We start from the raw sequence: 19,879 nt of genomic DNA on the forward strand, positions 1-19,879 counted from the left end.
ACGCTAAGATTGCCAACTTTTTTTCAAATGAAATATAAGTATTTTGAGAATTAAAGATGAAAATAATATAGTTACGCCTCAATTACTTAAATATGCATTTAATTTCAAATATATTGTTTTTCTGACTGCATTACAAACTTTTTATTCTGTATGTAGATGTAATTTCCAAATGGTATTTATTAAAAGTTCGTTTTTTATGAATTGAAAACGACCGGTTTCTTGTCTAGCGTCAATTTAGATCATTATCGTGGCAAGAATAAAGAGCAAAAATGCAACAAATTTCAGCAATTTAGGATAAGCATGTTCTGATACATGAAAAAAATGTGTTCAAGTTTTATGGACCTGTTGCAGAACATTTTAGTTTCATTTGTATTCGATGTTTGTCGTTCAAATATAATATGTTTGCGTACTGTATTTTTTCAAAAGTATATAGTACGACAAGATGAAATATAGGCCTATACTATATAATATTTAGGTTGGAAGGTTTATAACAGAATGTAGTAAATGAGACTTTTCCGTTTCCGGCCGGCCGAAACCTGCCGAGAGGGAAAGAAACTCAATGCTTTCCACATCCTTTTATCTATGAAGCAGCGTGACTTTATCACAGAATAGGCAGTCTGTCTGTGACTTCGTTTCGAAGGAAAGCTGTCAAAATATAATAAAGAGGAATTAAGTAAAAATAATATTCGCTGTAATTATTTTGGCTAATTGTTTACGTTGTTTAAAGCAAAAGTTGTCGTGACGATAACGGACCCATCTAATTTTATTATTTAGATATCGTTGTTTAAGAATGCCACGAGGTGATGACTATTTATTTTCCCGTCTCGCAATTTTAAAAATATATTTGAAGGTAAATTCACGAATCACAAGGGCCGTAATCGGAGATTTACGAATCCCGAAGAACTCGAAGAAGAACGTAGACGGGACGAAGAGAAGAACTGGAGAAAGCAACAGGGCGGTTCAAGTAGTGAAGAAAGTGAACAAGAAAAAGACGATAAAAGTAGCAGCGGCGATTCCGATAGCGAGGAGAGCAGCGAAGAAGATACGGGAGTAAGTAAATCATATTTTGACAATTGTTTTGTAATTGTTTTTACTTGAAGAAGGCGAAAGGGGTATCAAATCTAATAGAAATAGAAAATCCAAATAGGGTACAAAAAAAAGTTAAAAAGGTATCCACATTAAAAACGGACGAATTACATAAACCACAGCTTTCGAGGAGGGAAAGGGAAGAAATAGAGAAGCAAAAGGCACATGCCCATTATCAAAAGTTGCACGCAGAGGGTAAAACGGATCAGGCACGGGCTGACTTGGCCAGGTTAGCAATCATTAGGCAACAGCGGGAAGAGGCTAAGAAACGGAGGGAAGCAGAACAAAAAGGTAGAAAATTAATTAAACAATGTAAATTGAACTGATAGAATTTCAAAATATTTTAGAAAAGGAAGATGCTGTAAAAGCAAAGACGGCCCAAACTCAAAAGGCCTTGGGGAAAAAATAAAGTCCTAGGACAAAATATATATAAACCTATAGGTTTCCCTTATTACAATGAAGTTTTCACTGATGATTAATTATGTTCTTAATTCATTACCTAATGCAATATTTGGATGCTAGCAATGGATTAACTTACAAAGTTTTGCATTAAGTACTGATATTTACAAAAGCAAATATTTTATGTTTCTAATAAAAAAAAACTTCATAAACACTGGTTTTTATTTGAAACAAAAAAGAATCCTAAAAACTATATTGAATTATATCTTAATTCCATATTGGCCTCCTTTTCTCAGTAAAGCTCCTCAAACCCTCTTTGGAGTCGTCTAATTCTAAATTTTCCAACATTTTCTGTTCTCCAAGGGTATATGCCTTTTTCACGTCTTCGCGAATTTGTTTGTAATAGAACTTCTTGCCTAGTTCGATGACACTTCGACTTTTCAACTTGATGGCATCACAAATAAACATGATTTCCTCATCCAATTGGTTGCTAGGACACACTTTGGAAACTAAGCCTATGGATTTTGCCTCGTTGGCTTTCACTGGTAAACCAGTGAGTAACATATACAAAGCTGACATTTTTGTGACGCATCTCGCCAATGCTACTCCGGGTGTTGAACAGAATATACCAAAATTTGCACTATAATGATTCCTCAAAGAGGCAGTGTTTGGTTAAAGAAAACAATTTTTACCCTGGAGTTGAAAATGCACTTGTTTCGGAGCAGACTGCAATGTCACATTGCGCCACTAGCTGACAGCCAGCTGCGGCAGCCATTCCATCTATTTTAGCTATCACTGGAACAGGGCAGTCGATTAATGAACACATCAACTGAGAAGCTAACTTAAAGACATTCTCTTGAGTTTCACGACCCTTGGCCTTAAATCATCAACTATAATTAAAATTATTTCTTAATTTCAAAATCTGAAAATACGGATTACCAGTTCCTTCAAGTTATGGCCCGCTGAAAATACCGGACCTTCCGCGGATATAACGATAGCTCTAACAATTTCATTATTTTGATGTTCAGTTATGTTATTGATTAAATTTTGCATCATCGCTATCGACAATGAGTTACTAAAATGAATATCCACTAATAAATTATAGCACGTAAAATTAGGCGTAAAGACCGCACCGAGATTTCAGGTCGCACAGCTTTATTTCGCTCACTCCACTTTTAAATTGAACTTTTGTTAAATTAGAAAATGTTCGCATACATATCTTGGATTTTGAACCTAAAATCTACGATTAAATCAAAATTTTGTCAAAGTTTTTCATTAAGTAGTCTACCTTCCTAATGCAGATTCGGAACATATCAATATCAATTTATTTGCGCAAAGTTTCTAAAATATATATGTGTAAAATATTTATTTGGCTTTTAATTGAATTTTTATAAACTTTTGAGAATCCAGGCTTATTGAGATATGTTTCATTTTAATTCATTTGCTGCTATTTTGGCGACGTAGATTACGTTCTACATTCTGCACAATAAAGATGGTTAACCGGTTAACCATCTCCACTTCAGACACAGACTATTAAAATGGAGTAAGTTAAGTTAATTATACGATTCACAAACACTGTTGGGCGAGACTACTAAGATCATTTGCCCATTGCCGACTTCCGTCGAGGATTTTCGCTTATGGACAATGACCAACACATACGAAGAAGAAAAATATCCAAAATTTGCAAAGGATTCTGTAGGGAGCGAATGGAGGTTAAACCGCCGTGTGCAATGCTCCACCACCTTACTCCAAGCTTCAGGAAGGTGTAATTTTTCTTCTTCTTTTAATTTTTACCAGCCAAGGGAACAACCGTTTTGACTGACGATAAACATAATTCGATAATCACTTCTTTTATTCACAAGTTACTTTCCATTTCCTGACCGCTGCGTTCGCCAACTAGCCAATAGTGCCAACCTCAACAAACTTATGTATTACCCTTGTGCATGACGTCCGCTCAATCCATAGCGTTGGCAACGTCACCGTCCTTTTGCAATTTGCAAAAATATGGCCAATTACTTAAACCCGTCTATGATTAACTACATTCCGGCTTCGGAAACCGATACTTTTGATCGATCAATCTCCTCAACTTTGGAAGGATCGGAATTAAATGCCATAACCCAATCGCTGAGTGATGACGCAAGTTTTCCAACATCGTTGACTAAATATCATCAGGGCGAAGCTGGTAAATTTCGTTGCGTTACAAACTTCATCGACTCGATTAGATTTTGATTTTTTAGGGCCGTGGGATTCCCACAGATTCGCAAATAAACGTTGGCCATGCTCGGGGGTTTTCGCCGAAAAAGGAGACCAAAATGGCTGTCGAAATAACGAGGGCGCGCTATCGAAAAATCTTATGGCTCGGAGTTTGTTCTGTTTAGAGCAATGTCCGGAGCTAAAACGTCATGCCTTAGTTAAATGCGTTTTAAGCAATCTGGTAAAATTAAATTACTTTATTCATCTATTGTAAGTTATGGGTAACCATTGTAGAACCTGCACGATATAAATTTATTAAAATGTTACGGATACATTCAATATTTGGACATTTCTGGCAATCAGCTGAGCGATTTGAATTCCTTGGGGCACCTGCCTTTCCTAAAGTATTTGAACGCGTCTCACAACTCGTTGGAAACGGTGCTAGATTTTAAGAGCCCCCAATTTTTATGCAGCGTTAATTTGTCCCACAATAATATAAAGTCCATTCCCGATCTCAGCAATTTTTGGTCTATCGTCGATTTGTCTTTGGCACACAACAATATCAAATACATAGACGGACTAGAGAATTTAAAGTAGGTATATGTTTTTTGTCCCAATAAAGGCGACGAGGTGCGGAAAAACAATAAATGCTGGAAATTCTTTTAGTTTCGAAGCATGCTAAAGTTGTTCCTAGGCTATCATTCTTGCTGTGTCACGCGATAGCGATGGCTGACCTTACCGCCAGGTGGCGCTTTCTACCATGATTAGAATAAACTTAATTTTCTGAAAAAGTAGAACGACATAATTTTTAATGTTATTTGATAGTTAAATAAGACTCCAAAAACTTAGTAAAAACGCCATACAATATCTCTTTCCTAATATAAAAGATGATTTAAAGAACTTAACACTCAAAATAGCTAAACAAATTAATTAGTCGCCAACAATTTATTAGTAACCGAGCTAGTGATAAAAAAAATCCTAAATAATAAATTAGCGCTTTATGTGGTCCATAAAAATCAAAAACTCCAATCCAATCCAACTTTTGCGCATTAAGTTCTTTTATTCGTATTTTAGGTTAGAATAACAGAACAACAACAACAACAGAAAATACATATATATTTTGCTAAAAGAACAAACACATTCCCAAAGATGCGACATTATTTCAAGTTATTTCTTTTGCTGATATTGTTGTTTTTTTTTTATTTGCAATCAACTTGGCCAGCTTAGAAATATAAGTAAATATAATTCAAAATTCCTAAAGGATGCCTTTGTCTTTGTCAATTTTATTTACATATTCATACAGTGGAATAAACTTCTAAATAATTAGTCATAAGATGATGGCCAGATCTCACACGCCATATGCGATCCCTTTTGGCCTGGATGCCATCATGAATGTAAGACATCCGAAAACCGAGCAATACACCCTTTTTAACGACTCCGATTTTATTCAAATGCGTTAAGCCTTTTTGGAGATATGACATCTTCCTTGCAGAGAAAATCATTTAAATTCATGCAAGTTTTAAAATAATAGTCACTTCAAGCATATTAGAAATTTTTGCAAGAACTTGAAAATAATATCCAGCATTTTCTCTTGGCCGATTTACTTCATTAAATGTTTGTTTCAAATTTCTAGGACTATTGCCATTACGGTATGTTTCTCCGTTACCCGTTACCGGTATACGTTTTAGGTTTTTAGTAACTTTGGATTTGTCCCATAACATCATCGAGATCGTGGAAAACTTGAATAATATGAGAATACGGTTTCTCTATTTGCAAAACAACTACATATCAGAGTGTCACGAGGATGAAAATCGCGGTCTCTTTACGCTAAAAAATCTCCGAACCTTGAACCTATCTCACAACTTGTTGGAAAGTCTGCGGTTTTTCCAGAGAGTGAAAAATTTGGAGACGCTAGAGATTACGCACAATCACGTCAGTCAACTTTTGGATATTTGCTACCTGAGGAACTTAAAATACCTGGTCACGTTGAATTTAAGTTCGAATCCCGTATCCAAATTGAACAGGTTTGCCATTTTAAATTTGAACTGAGAAGGCTTTTACTTGATGGAAATCCATTTATCAAAATAAATAAGAACTAAAAGTTCAGATTTTCACGAAATTATATATTTTGACATGACAATTGTTTCAACAACACCGGGTCTTTATCAAATTTTTTTATCATCATTTTAAATTTCTTAATTACCTCGTTCGGAAGATTGAAACGGTCATTTTCAAAATACATATAGTGTTAAAAGCTTTGGTTCATATCATTCTTGTTGTGTACGTAAATATCACAATCATTGGTGGAATGGTATTTAGAAAAAGGCTTGAACCTTTATTTGTGTAACAAACTCTTGGCTGGAACCTTCGGCACTGTACTAACACACACCGAAACTCAATTTTATTTTAAAATTGAGTTTCGGTTTGTGGTAAAACGCGTTATTGTGTGTGTATTTATTTGTGTCTCCAGAAAGTGGACAAAAAACTTATATGCTTGATATGTTTCGTTGTTTATTTTCAAAACATTGGAAACGAAACTCTTTGAATCTATGCGATGAAGTATTATGCATTACAACGCAAAGATTTTAGTGGGAGTATTATTATTGACATTTTAAATATAAATAAAGTTGGCGTTTCAACAGAAAATTTAGATATACATATTTTGTTATTGATGTTAATTGTTTTGTCGATATTATGAGTATTTCGCTATTTTTCATTGCAATAAAAGTGTTATCCCTGAATTCGAGGAAATAATTTTTTTGTAGATAAAATTAAAGCTGACCTTACTAATTTTTTTGATAATCCTGTTGAGTGTTGGCTCCGAATAATTATTCTAGATATTTGGAGGTGTGCTTCACTAACATTAAAAATTTGGTGACGCTTGATAACGAGAAGATCCATTCGGAGTATTGGCGTCAAAAGTACAACGAGCAAAGGGCGGGTGTGCCGCGGGGCGCAACCAACCAGAGGTTAAAATTGCTAATTTTGGAACAATTCAACGAACCCGTGGTGTGGGGCTCGATTCTCCCTTTTGATCGGTCTCCCGTGGGCGTAATCGTGCTAGTCGGACCGTGCGGGTCAAATCGAAATGCCATTTGCAAAAAATTTCGTACAATTCACCGAATGTGAGTTCTATAGGGTGATTTCGAGTAACCGAAATATGGTGACCCAAATTAAATTTAAAGAGTCGAAATGGGAATACTTCACACGACAAGACCGAAATACGACGGAGAGACAGAAGGAATCGAATACTATTTCGTTAGCGGGTGGGATTTTGAGCAAATGTTAAAAAATGGTGAATTTCTGACATGCAGCGAAATGTTCGGCCACCGTTATGGTTTGGGTAAGTTTTTAAGAACTACTTTTTATAAAACTTCTGGATTCCTCCTGCGTCGGTTTTTGCTGAGTCGGACTTGCCGACGTTTCGCCAATCATCCTCTTGGCTTCTTCAGAGCTTGACTGACTGACTGAGTTTCAGTCAAGCTCTACAGAAGCCAACAGGATGATTGGCGAACCGTCAGCAAGTTCGACTCAGCAAAAACCGACGCAGGAGGAATCCAGAAGTTTTGTAAAAAGTATTACCTGGATATACCTTTATGTTAATTTTCGTTCCGTTTTTTTGTCAGTATCTGATCCCAATTATTTAGATTTTCCTAAAGTTCCTTAGAAGTTCCTGCTATGATCCAAAATTCCAATATGCTGATAGGTTGATCGCTATTCTGCCATTCAAATTAGATCGTCCATATAAATTATGAATAGTAAACGGCTCAAACTACCCCATGTCTCATTCCTTCTTGTGTTATAGATGCCTTTGATTTCATTTTCTTACTTATTACACAATTTCTTGTTTCAGTGCATAAACATTTAAGAACTCTTAGTTTTATGTATGTGCACCACCGTCTAAACTTAATCCGGCACAGTTCTGATACACCATTGGTGTGTAAGGGGCCCCCGGAGTTCATTTTTTTTATGACAAAAAATATATTGTGACGACGCCGAAAAAGTATAGGTGGCGCTGCAACACCAACTTACAATTCCTGAAATTCTGTTATTGGTGAGAGTCTAAAATATTAAATTGCCAAATTTTCTTCCATCTCTGTTTATATATCCAGTTATCTGTTTATTTTTTTATTTTGTCTATTATTTAAACGCTATCCAAGGAGAAAAAGACTGCCAATGGGCCATCGACCACGACGAGTCACCCCGTTTGTAAATGCATATTTTTTCTTTCGAACAGCGCACCAGGAATTCGAAAAATCAGCAAGCCGCGTGCTGATGCTGCGAACTGACTTGACGGCAGCGTTAGTGCTGAAAACCAAATTTTTAAACGCCAAGCTAGTGCTGGCACTGCCTAGTACCCAAAACGCACATATGGCTCTTCTTAAACGCCGCTATTCCTACTCAGTAATGTAAGGTAACGCTGTTGCGGTTAAACTCATAGAGAAAACTAATACAAATAAAAATTCAAATGAAATTGGAAACTAAATAAATACCAAATTATTGGAAACGAAATCCTAATTTTAGAAAAACCAGTTTTAAATGAAAATCCTTTAGACCTTTCATTTAACACACATCTGGCACAAACCAAACAATACGAAAACACACAGTGTAAAACCAAACAATATTAAATCAACCGGGGATTTCGCTTTAAAATGTTGTAAAGACGGAAATTTATTCCTGAGTTGCGTTACAGGCAAAGTATAATTGCGCGCCAATTACTCTCGTCACAGAATACAATATTGGTCGTGCTCGCGTGTAATCCATCACGCTATTAGTTTTCTCTGTGGGTACAAGCTTTTTGGATCTAACGTCAGCTTCCAATCTTAGCGATTTGGAAACTGAAGTGCTCGTGAAAACGTCCGACCCGGATCGAAATTTACTAGAAGAACACGCAAAACGCAGCCGCTTGATTCTCGAAAGGGAGATCAGATCGCTGCTCGATGACTTGATAGAAGAAATTTGTTTGTGGGAATACCAGAGGTTCCTATTGAAGATCAAAAGCGTCGGAGGCAGCATGGACAGCGAGTGTCTGCAATTGTGGCGGTGGTTTGGATCCGAATGGTACGAAACTGAAATCGAGCATTGATGCGCCATGAATATTGTGTTGCGAGCAGGTCCGCCCTGTCGTATCGACAGAGGCTGTCGATGTCTGAGGATATACAGAAAAAGAGCACGTCCAGTAACGTAAACTCGGCGCGGAAGATCTCTAACCAAGTATGTAGCAAGTGTGTATTTTATAGGGACGTTCACTCGTAATGTTATCGTTGAGTCCGATATGCGACATGGCCAATTAAGGACACTCCGCCCTGAAAAGTAATTGTCCTAAAGACTTGGGGTTAAAAATCTTATAAAGTGGCCAAGAGAAAATGCTGTTTCTAGAATGACCGCTAGGGGGTGTAATCGCATTGTTGAATTCGAAATCCCGTTTTTTGATAAATAATTTTATATTGCAGGTAGCTAAAATGGAGACTGTTGTAAAGCCGAGAAAATTTTTTTTCGTTAAATGGTTTTTGCTCTACATCTTAAGGAAAGGTGATAACACCCGCCATATTTTTCAAAGAAACTTCCACAGGCTACTGTAATACTTTTTACAAAACTTCTGGATTCCTGCTGCGTCGGTTTTTGCTGAGTCGAAATTTCCCAATTCGCCGATCATCCTGTTGGCTTGTTCAGAGCTTGACTGAAACTGGGTCCTATTTTACTCTGTACCTGCTTATATATTGTTTGAGGGGGGCGCTAATAAGGGGCATAAACACCGTATCGAATGACTAATTCCCAAATTGATGACAGGTAGAGACCTAAGTCGCGGTTAAGATTGTTAGGTTGTTTATAGATTTCTATAGACTCTGGGATTTTTCGTTGGTAGAAGAACTGCAACACTTTTAGTATTGTCGAATAGAATTTTATGTCCGGTTTGATGAGTGTGTTTGGCAACAGCTGATAAGTTTATTTGTCTTAGTCGTAAGGCTCTTTCGTGTTCTTTGAGCCTAATTGATATTTTTCGTCCGGTCTCTCCAATGTATTCTTTGCCGCATATGGATGGAATGCTGTAAACTCCTGGCATCTCAAATGGAATTTTGTCTTTGACGGACCGAAGATTTTGAGAGATTTTTGGTAAATCTGGTTTTGACGTTATACTTCTTTAGAACTTTTGATATGTGGTCAGTGATGTTTTGAATGTAAGGAAGGACCACAGTCGCAAGTCTAGGATTGCTTTCGGTCTCATTGCTATTGGAAGGTTGTGGTGAAATGCATATACACACACAACGTATTTTAAATTTGATCATTGCCTAAAAAAAGCATTATGTTCGTGAAAATAACAGATGGAAAAAAGTTTAAAAAGTTAATAGACAACCCAACATTGATGGTTTAAACATAACCCGAATTTTGAAGATGATCGCTAATAAGTTCGAAACGGTACGTGACAGACCGATACTCATATGTATCGTTGAATTGTTCTTTGAAAGGGCTATCCAAAAATGCAATAAGGTGTAGAGCGTTATATTTAAAAAAAAACTTTGTTTTACCACCCTGTATATAAAAAAGTGGAAATTGTATTGCAGGTTTCGAGATAAGGTATACGCCCGTCTTAAACGGGCCACCCTGTACCATGTCCTTTGCTTGATGCTATTTAAGTCAGGTTGTCAAAACCCTTTGCTTACAGATCTCCCACCTCTATTCGCAAAAGGAAGCGTCTACAATATTTAATTTAGGAAGTTTGCACCAGTGTCTAGATAACAAATGAACGGGCTTCAAAGAATTGCGGTTTTTATTTTATTTTAGGTATTACATGGTAGAATTTTGCAGCGTCTAGTGTTGTATATTTTTTAGGCAACAGTTAGTTTAACATCTAGCAAGAAATGCGTTTCGTTCAGTGACGACGGCGACGTTGGTCGACGATCGTCTATCGAAAGTAAACAGTCTGCGGAACCAAGCGTAGCCAAATTCGATGACCTTCTCACAAACTTACCGAGCATTCGCCATCAAGAGGCGAAAGATGTAGAGTATATTACTTATACTGATTCCGGTAGGATACAGAGTTTTACAATTTTCAAACTTTACTTACTTCTGGGAGTGTGAAAAATGTATATCAACAATGATTATAGTAAAAACATAATGACAGTTATTTACTAGTTAGATAAGGATAAATTAGTGATAAAAATAGTGAGTTATAGTTACTACTCACGGATAAAATCATTTTGCTGCTTACAGAGGATAGTTTTAGTAATTTCAAGGTTTAAAAATTTATCGTACTGTTATACGCAAGCTGGGTTAACTAAGAAGTTTAAAAAAAAATTTATAAATACAGGAATTTTTTTTTGATTTTCATCGCTAGGTATTGAAAGCTCGAAACTCTGGACCGTATTCAAAACTGTTATGGAATCGCGGAAATATTTACTGGATCTTCATTGGTCGACGCCCGGTCTTTTTCGGGACCTGGTTAGTTTCGGACCAAAAAAATTAACACCACGCTTGGGTTCGCCACGATTGTAAGTTTCCAGATTTTTACTGATGACGAGGGCGAGTCGTTAGAGAAGTTGAAACATCTGTTAGGACATATGGTTAAACTGGCGAATAAAAATCCCAAACCCATTATTGATTTTTCCAACGACACCACGTACAACGCGATGATGAAAACGAAACTTCGGAAATGTTTCCTCGACCTTGACAGGTAATTGAGGTTGTTTTCGCTGAACACATTTCGAGGAAAATTTCAAAAGTTCGATTCAAAGCGTTTTCGACAATTTTCGGTATCAATAAACTAGTTAATAAGTGGTTAGCTATCTACTGCGAGACCACTTAGACCGGGTGTTCCGAAATTAATTTACCAAATAAGTCTACGTTGAAAACAAGATCCAGTTTCGTATATAACCAAATAATAAGAAAACAAAAAACTATTTTTTTATTTCTAATCTTCAAACCACTCTAGAATTTCGTTTTTTAATGCGATAGAATAATTGAATGTAAATTCCTATTTCATTTTTCAAGACCTACACACTTCGAATCATTCCTAAATTAGCCTCACCCTAATTTGCGCATAAAGACGAGTTTAGTCAATAAAAATATAATATAATTATACATGATTATAATTATGGAGATGGGCAGATAATTGACGTGTTTATGATTTCAATGTTAAGTAAAAAATTTAAGTAGGAATAAAATATGATATTAGTAAAATTGTAAAAAATATTATTTAAAAATTAATTATAATACCTCATTTGTCAATTTTAGTCATCAAGTCCAAGTAGCCGGACGATCCATAATCGTTAGAGACTAGGGAAACATTAAGGGGCTTTACAGTTATGACAGCATATAATCAGCTTTATTCACCGTTGCAAGAGGGTTTGACGTCTCTCATTTTACAAGTGGTGTTATGTCTTGCTAGAAATACTTGTACTTGCGCCCATATCAATTCTATGGGGTTTAATTCACGGAGATTTGCTATGTATATTTGCGATGTCGTTTTGAAGCGATTTGGTAGGTAACACATTTTTAGTAGCAAAAAATGTTGAACGTATTGAGAGTACGGCGGCTAATACCTAATAAATTTTACAGTTCCAATAGTGATTTTTAATCTTTTGCATTAAGTCTGCACTGCATTCGATATTTTTCTATGCGAAATTGTTTTTTCTTAGCTAACAGTAAAAGTTTTTAAAGAGAAAAAATGGCGCGCCACTGCTTTCTCCGAAAAGTATATTCGAAATCCCCATTGAATTTGGAACAAATTTGATTTTTTCACATTTTTTGATGCGTGTTGGACATGAAAATAATAGTGTACAAAAATTTCGTTAAATATCTAGAGAGGTTTGAAAATTATGATATATATTTTTTTAATTATATTATGACAATTTTTTCAGAGCTTCGTCCGCATCACAGAAGCCCTATTTGCTCGAAAAGGAAAGCGATTACAAATGCAATAGAAGCAAGTGTCTACCGCGCCATGACAAGTGCATTAAATTTTAGCGAAAAAACGATTAGCGTCAGCATCCCGCATCAAACTTTTCACTTCCAAACAGTCAGTGTGTATTGCATATTGTCCATTAAAACATTTTTCGTGCTTTTTTTGTGTGGCGGCATCTCTCCTTAAACTATGAAACTAATTGGTTAGAAGAAACATCCATAGATGGTGCTTTATTGGCGTCATCTCTCGTCGCGCCCTGGACGTAGTTAGACAATGTCGTGCATGAGGAGCAACTTTGTCGAACTGAGGTAAGGATTCATAGATGGCGCGAACTAAAGGACTAGTGTAGTTACATTTTCTTTATTCCGATCGTTCAACTAGTTAACTTACGCACCAAAAAATGATTGAGTGGCGTTAAACAACCAAACTAATTAATTTTAGCAAATAAAACGAATAGCACAATTTCCTATGATTGTTTATTAAGGCTTAAGAATACACTTTTGTCAGTCCACAATAATAATTATTATTATAATAGCAAGAAAAACATTTTGAAATACACTGCTTATGTTAAAGGATAACGTCATTTAAGGACGTAAGGAGTAATTAGATTTTGAGTAAAAATTTTGGAATGTCGACAATGGTGTCCGCTAAAGTTATGTAATGCGTAACTAAGGTTGGTAATCGTCGAATTACCAATTCGAACATCTTCGGTTTTAATGTAAAACAATATAAACATTCTCTGCTTAATGTGAGAAATTTTAGGATACCAAGATCTCGATTTGTTTAGAAAACTTCACATGTATAAACTTTAAAATAAATATCCCTGTAATTAGATCTAATTGTATAATTTAAATTAACGCGGAATTGCGGTTAGAGAGTAAAGTGGCGTCATGAGGTGGCGCTTAATCGCTCGAAACGTTGCGTCAAATCCTGACCGACGGAGAAGGAAGCGTCCCGCTTCGGCTGCTGATTATGGCCCTGGCATTCGCCGATCCATTTGGCTTTGCCGCTCGCGTGAGACTGTTAACATAAAAAAAACGATTACTAGGTTGTGGTCACATTCGTAGAGAAATTTAAAAGTATAAAACGAGCATCTTGTACCCAACAAGACCTCTACAATAAGGTGAAGAAACGACATATTAAGCAGTGGTGAGTCACCACAAAAACGGCGGATAAATGTCCGTCGCTTTCAAGGTTTTTGATTGTTATTTTTTATTGTTTAGGAAAAAATGACAATAATAGGTCTTCGATATTAAATAAATAACAAATTTAAAGAAATAATTGTCGCGTAAACGTGAATAATTTAGCAGTCATTAAAAATTTCTAATAAAGGCGAAGTTAAAATTTTACTGCTTCACTTAACCAATATTAACTACTAACTAGTTAGTAAAGTGTATGAGGTCAATATATTAGTATTAACTATTTTTGAGTGTTTGCTTACAGTATGACATTTACATATCTTTTTTGATATAATTATAGAAACACTTGGTTCAAGCAATAAAAAGGGAAAATTTATTTGTTCCAACAACAGATGGGCTGGTAAGTTAAAAAAATTATAATCCTATTTATTGTAAGGTATGTGAGTTTTATTTATTTTTCAAAATTACAACCTGCACTGCCAAATCAACAAGCACTAATAGCCAATGCGTTCAAAACCCGGCGCTTGATTAAAAGTAGTCGTTATTTATTAATTTTTTCTTTCTGGTGTTCAGTAAAAAGGCCAAAGTTAAAACTCGAGGCAAGAGCCGAAAGTTTTCAGATTGAGTCCGCTTATATAGACAGACAAAATATTTTTTACTGACATTGAGGACGCCTTTTCAAAAATAAATAGTTTAAATATAGACAGACAATCGCGGGCACGTAAGGTTTCACAAAAACATATGTTTATTTTATGTTCAAGTAAATAGAATAAATTTAAAATGTTGCGTTTTTGCGCCCCAGGATTTTGACTTGTCAGTCAATCAGCGTGGCACTGAAAGTAACTGATATAAATCGGCTTGAAAAAATAGTTAGGGAAGTGACTAGATTTTTAAATTTAAACCAGAAAGAAGCAACAGTAACGAATATTTTAGTACAGTTTCAGAACAACTCCTTATTATTTTCAATATGTCCTATTGCCTATAAAACGTTTTTTATCCTCTTAATGTGATGACTCAGACTTTAGCGTTGCGCGGTCTTGTAATGTGGGTGGTGTTGAACGAGTCCCTTTTTTTCAATTTCTCTATGGCCACGGTATACTAGTCTGTGGTTTGTAGTTGTGGTCGAGAAGCGTAACCCATGACTTACCGACGATAAGTCTCGTTTCCACACGCCGCCGCAGCCGCCGTCACATTCCGGACATGGTCTGTCCAGGGCGTAGCCCCCGCATTCGGAACAATCCAAAGACACGTGGCTGTCCGCCCACGAAACGCCACAGGTGAAGCAGCAGTTCATTTGGTCGCGTAACTCTTCGATGGTCAACACGTGGTCGGAGTGGAAGGCCGTGGGTGGGCTGCAGCCCCAGTTGGTGATGTCGTCCAGGCTGTGACTCATCGTAATCAACGAACTGAAACGAAAAAGAACAAAATCAAGTGCCTCCAGACCGACATGAGACAATCGCAAAATTTTAAATCTGCAATGGCAATGTGTTTTTAATAATATAATACGATGAATAATACGATACTGTGGGATATACTGATGATATAGTTTTGATCTTTCTACTCTGTTACTGCTCTAATTCATGGCTTACAACCCCGGGTGGGTCATTTGCCCACTTCACAATATTCCTCCATCGCTGTCTGTTTCTCATAGCATCTAAGGGGTCATCAATATTCATTACCCCTAAGTCTTTGGCGATATTATTTTCCATCGGAGCCGTGGGCGGCCTAATGCTCTTTTACCTACTGGTGCTTCTTCCCAAGCGAGTTTAATTGTGCGGCTTACATGTCCCACTGCAGTCGTTTAGATTTTAATTCTAGCACAATTTTGGAATCTCCATAAAAACCTTCTAACTCTTTGTTGGTACAGATTCTGTATCGCCCTCTTCATGTATCCAAAATCTTCATTAACCTTCAAGCTTCACAGCCATACATTATATACTGATTATTGTACGTTTCATATTACTTTGGATTTTAGGAGGGTTTGCATTATAAAAAGACATCTTGCTATTACCTGCTTGAATTCTGCAGTTAAGTTCCTCCGTTCCGTGGGTGTATTCTGTTAGCATTGCTCCCAGATATTTTAACTTTTTGATAGGTTCGCTGTCGCTGCGTTGGTTATTTCTGGTTCATGTACTTAATTTTGTCTTCTTTAATTTGGACATCGAAGTCACTCGCGTTTTTTTTAAGGTAGCCTTGATGCAGTATTACTCTGTGCAAAAAGCTGGGACCATTGTGACGATATACAGCTGCAACAACCTGGACTATCGTCTTTCTAGTTACATTTTCCATGGCTTGCCTGATGGTAAATATTTGATGTATTGTTGATTAATCTCCCATAAAACCAGGCTGATAGTTTTCCTCTGCATAAGATTCAATTGTCCAGAGTTTATCTAATTTTAGATTATTTTCGAAACAAATTATTCTAGCTTCTCGAGGGCTATATAAACAAAAACCTCTCACGTCCAAGATAAAGCATAATCATCGTAGCATCGGATAATGCAAACATTTTATTCTTTATGTCGGCATATAAAATTCTGGCGCCGGCGAGATGTTTGAACCAAGTGCCACGTCAGATTCCATTGTCTGTAAAATCCGGGACTGTTCAACATCTACGACGTGTACCAAACACGTTATTTACCAACGATGGGACGAGTGCGGGACGAGTGCGCAGTCATTGCTTTCTTGAATGAACTTGCCGCGCTGGGTTATCTACTTTAACTACGGAATGTAGCGTCCAAGCTGAAACATAGTTCCAAAATGAAGACCTTGGAACTTCCTACCGCTCGGTTCGGCAAAATTGGCGACGACGTCCTCCGAAAATTATCGCTATCTGCCGCCATCCAGTCGCCATAGAATCGATAACCATTTAAAATTGCGACTAACGATTCGGGCATTTTTTTTATTAAAGGCCAAGATGTGACACATCATTCAGGAAATCCGGTGCCTTTAACAATCTTTCTCCTACTACAATGTACCGCAACACAGCAGGCCTATTTTAAAATTGACCGCACTATGTGGCAACGTGTAATGCTGTCAATACAAATAATCGTTTTGTGAAAATGGGGGATAAAAGGCAATTCCAAATCTACCCACACTGTCTTTGCCTTTTTGGTCGAATAAAGACAAAAGGTCCTACGCAGCAGGAGATATCCATTTTGAGATCTAATTTCCGTAAAGGGTTTTATGTCGACAAAATAACTACCGTAGAGCAACAAAACTACACTTTTTGATCTAAATTTAGCAGAAAACGATACTGCTCATAGAACTCTATAGGTAATTCTAGGTTTCAAATCTAATTTGAAATATATGAATTTTCGCATAGAAAAGAAGCATGGATATTGTGCAACGAGCGGCTACTGAGACGGAAAGAACTGTGTAAATGGTAGACCCACAATTGTGCAATCACGTGTGTAAATCACGGTTAATTTGCTTGGAAACAGCACGAATTGTGAAACGACAAAGTTTCAAGTTCATAGTAGATCCTCAGTTGCATAAACCACGCGACGTTGCCACGTCGGTCCGCTGATACGACCGATTTCTACCGATTATACGGTAGAATCGTGCATTAAATAAATGCAAAAACGACGCCGCTCGGTAGCGATCGAGACAATAGCAAATCCTTTGGCCTATTTTTAAATGAAAATTCCCTTTCATTTGCATCCGGCTATAATAGGATTTAAGTTGTTTGCTTTGATTCCGAATATTTGCAGAAACGATTGTTTTAAAGTCTTGCGTCAATGTCGTTCCATTTGGTTTATAAAAATACTTTTGATTTGTTGATGCGGCGACGAACCCGTTATATTTACCAAATAACTACATATTGTGACGTCAATTTTCGACTTGACGCGTCGATTATAATTGCAGAATCGCTCGTTCTGCGATTTAAAATTTTAATTGCTCCGATTCCATTCCATTTGCATCTAAAAGGAGTGACGCGTTCCCTTTTGCAGCACGTCAGTGTAGAAAGGTTTAGGATTCGGTAGTAGAATCCCAAGACTCCATGCATCGGGTTGTGGATTAACATTATTGTGATTCTATCGTCCTTTATTATGGTTGACGAAAGAGTCCCTTCCTAAATGTCAAAGATACGTCCAAACATTTTCTAACTTCTAATGTGCTTCTTTGCGCTTTAAAACTAATTTTGGTAAATGCCTTAAAGGTAAATGCCTGGCAATTAAAATGAAATGCATATTATTGGGTAAATATGTCTTTAAGTTTGTATTCTTCCATTTTGTACATGGCTACCATGTTCACTAGCTGTGCCTTTTAAAAACTTGGGATTTCAAGTAATATTAAAAACCTTTTAGTTTCATAAGTTACCAAAAAGGTATTTATAAAATCCTTTGTAATCGATATAAGACTAAAGGTGACGCGAAAATCAATTGAAAACGGGTCAAATATCAATTATGCAATCATAACTTCACTTTTCAGTTGTCTATTTATCTGTCCTTGAAAGAAATCTTGTTTAGTTTTTTATAAATATCTAGTTGAAGTTCAGAAATAAACAAAACACAAACACAAACTGAGATACACATCATAGGTAAGCATATTAGACTTACCCGCGGCTAGAATGAAGATCGGCTGGGTGGTGTACGCCGGCAAGAGACATGTCGGAGGATACTGAAACAATAAAATAAAACAACCGTTAAATAAGTCAAAAACGGTTGATTCATCAAATCCGTTCACTAATTTCGTCGAATTCACCTTGAAAAACCCAACCTTCGGAGATAATCTCGATGATTTGGGATGCCATTCAAAAATGTCATCTATCGTTCTGTTTTTTTAATTACCCGCCAATAAAAATGTCATTGTTTACCAATAAAGTTTGACGTCATTCGCAAATTCTAAATAATCATGGTCGTAGGCAGGTACGATACGTATTTTAATAATATAAACAGGTCCAAGGTGTAATTTACGACATTCTAGAAGCGGTCGAAAAAAAAAAAAGACAAGATAATTAACGGGAAATTATTCAATTCTTATCGCGAGCACCGAACAATTGCCCGAACGCATCGATTCGCTGGTTAATCGGTCGGTCAATAAATGTTGAAATATTTACAAAAATCACTGCTAGTTTAGTTTATAAAAACAGATGATTACTATTTAGTCGATAGTCAGTTGAACTGATACCTTCCGAGGGTGTTCTTAAAAGAATGAATTTAAATAGTTCTATAAAATCAAAATCCACTGTGTTTTATTTTATACAACCTTCAAATAATATCTCGGTCGCAGTTTAATTAGATTGGTTAAGGTTTTCGTGGTCACTGATGTCCTGATTCGGATGTAGAGGCCGTCGTTGCCAAACAAACGTTTCTCTAGCTCGAGTGGCAAGCGTCCTCCGATGTCCTTCCATATCCGATGCCGGACGTAGACTGTATGTATATAGGCCAATATCGAAGATGGAAGGACCTCGGACGAAGCTAGCTTTCCACTCGTGCTGAGCGAAATGTAAGGAAGCAATTCTTAACTACAGTTTGCATAACTGCATAAGTTTCGATTTGGTGCTTCGGAATGTAGACGTTAATCGCATTCCAATTCGTCGCTGGTACTTTTAGTCCCGAGAAATGGATCACTATTTCTTAGGACTTACTTTTATTTCCAATTTAGAAACGGCAACAAGTCACACACGGCTAAGGTCTCTTTGTCACTAAATCCAACACGAAATGTCCTTTGACCGATGATGATAATCGTGGTAAACACTGTAACTGGTAAAGCGCTTTAAAACCGTCTGTCACTGACACGTCCGCACGCTCCTAACGACCTCGCAGGAATACAAAATCGTAGGCGCCGTCGTCGAGTTAAAATAGCCAAGGTTCACGGGTGGAGGAGGAGAAAACTGCGAGAGAGACGGAGACAATACGTCATAGTACGAGAGAACTTTGTGTTTACTAGCATTTTTTTGGAGGGAGGCGGGTGATGCGTTTTGTGATATCGGGTGTACACACTTTCCCCAAATGTCGATAACGTTATCAATCAACAACTGTTTGTTTTAAGGCCATAACTCCGCCTCGGTTATAGTTGCACTCCCTTGTCCGATCGCCAAACTCGATATTATAACGTAAACACACGATATATCACTATCATGAACAAATTTTCATGTCTAGGACAGCAACTACACTTAACCCATAACAATAAAAAATCATAGCTTTTTCTTCTGTCA

General features: G+C 36.8%; 4 protein-coding genes across 10 annotated transcripts in view; 2 read left to right on the plus strand and 2 right to left on the minus strand.

Annotated features, from left to right (window-relative positions):
- The first annotated feature begins 594 nt into the window (after positions 1-594).
- Positions 595-1,697, plus strand: LOC132699175 (28 kDa heat- and acid-stable phosphoprotein-like). 2 transcript variants are annotated; one of them, XM_060665742.1, is made up of 5 exons: positions 603-673; positions 728-800; positions 851-1,050; positions 1,101-1,377; positions 1,434-1,697. In XM_060665742.1, the coding sequence occupies exons 2-5, from the start codon at positions 791-793 to the stop codon at positions 1,493-1,495; spliced, it is 549 nt and encodes a 182-aa protein (XP_060521725.1). In that variant the 5' UTR covers positions 603-673; positions 728-790; the 3' UTR covers positions 1,496-1,697. The 2 variants fall into 2 exon arrangements, with proteins under 2 accessions (XP_060521726.1, XP_060521725.1); XM_060665743.1 differs by having other exon boundaries at positions 595-800; positions 1,104-1,377.
- LOC132699173 (enoyl-CoA hydratase domain-containing protein 3, mitochondrial) lies at positions 1,619-3,008 on the minus strand. 4 transcript variants are annotated; one of them, XM_060665739.1, is made up of 6 exons: positions 2,882-3,008; positions 2,774-2,826; positions 2,619-2,725; positions 2,425-2,560; positions 2,178-2,362; positions 1,619-2,125 (listed from the first exon to the last, which is right to left on the minus strand). In XM_060665739.1, exons 2-6 carry the CDS (start codon positions 2,795-2,797, stop codon positions 1,753-1,755), a joined length of 825 nt encoding a protein of 274 aa, XP_060521722.1. In that variant the 5' UTR covers positions 2,798-2,826; positions 2,882-3,008; the 3' UTR covers positions 1,619-1,752. The 4 variants fall into 4 exon arrangements, with proteins under 4 accessions (XP_060521722.1, XP_060521724.1, XP_060521721.1 ...); XM_060665741.1 differs by having other exon boundaries at positions 2,619-2,718; positions 2,882-3,002; XM_060665738.1 differs by having other exon boundaries at positions 2,774-3,005.
- Positions 3,009-3,463: 455 nt separating this feature from the next.
- On the plus strand, positions 3,464-14,922 carry LOC132699994 (leucine-rich repeat and guanylate kinase domain-containing protein-like). Of its 3 annotated transcripts, XM_060667029.1 has the most exons (15): positions 3,464-3,667; positions 3,723-3,919; positions 3,973-4,271; positions 5,367-5,702; positions 6,516-6,803; positions 6,864-7,021; positions 7,916-8,087; positions 8,506-8,739; positions 8,793-8,892; positions 10,510-10,705; positions 11,015-11,118; positions 11,181-11,350; positions 12,537-12,888; positions 14,060-14,119; positions 14,836-14,922. In XM_060667029.1, the coding sequence occupies exons 1-13, from the start codon at positions 3,490-3,492 to the stop codon at positions 12,640-12,642; spliced, it is 2,538 nt and encodes an 845-aa protein (XP_060523012.1). In that variant the 5' UTR covers positions 3,464-3,489; the 3' UTR covers positions 12,643-12,888; positions 14,060-14,119; positions 14,836-14,922. The 3 variants fall into 3 exon arrangements, with proteins under 3 accessions (XP_060523012.1, XP_060523011.1, XP_060523013.1); XM_060667028.1 differs by having other exon boundaries at positions 14,060-14,859; XM_060667030.1 differs by lacking the exons at positions 14,060-14,119; positions 14,836-14,922 and adding an exon at positions 11,911-12,156 and having other exon boundaries at positions 12,537-12,670.
- The window catches only part of LOC132699997 (protein pinocchio), a 50,636-nt gene continuing 43,785 nt past the window's right edge, over positions 13,029-19,879 (minus strand). The window contains exons 4-6 of the mRNA XM_060667034.1: positions 18,279-18,339; positions 14,867-15,125; positions 13,029-13,600 (exon numbers count right to left, since the gene is read on the minus strand). Coding sequence (XP_060523017.1) covers positions 13,469-13,600; positions 14,867-15,125; positions 18,279-18,339 — 452 coding nt within the window. The 3' untranslated portion in view covers positions 13,029-13,468. The remainder of the gene's footprint in view (positions 13,601-14,866; positions 15,126-18,278; positions 18,340-19,879) is intronic.

Source organism: Cylas formicarius, unplaced genomic scaffold (genome assembly GCF_029955315.1).
Source record: "Cylas formicarius isolate icCylForm1 unplaced genomic scaffold, icCylForm1.1 PGA_scaffold_3__17_contigs__length_32017465, whole genome shotgun sequence".
Classification (NCBI taxonomy): Eukaryota; Metazoa; Arthropoda; class Insecta; order Coleoptera; family Brentidae; genus Cylas; species Cylas formicarius.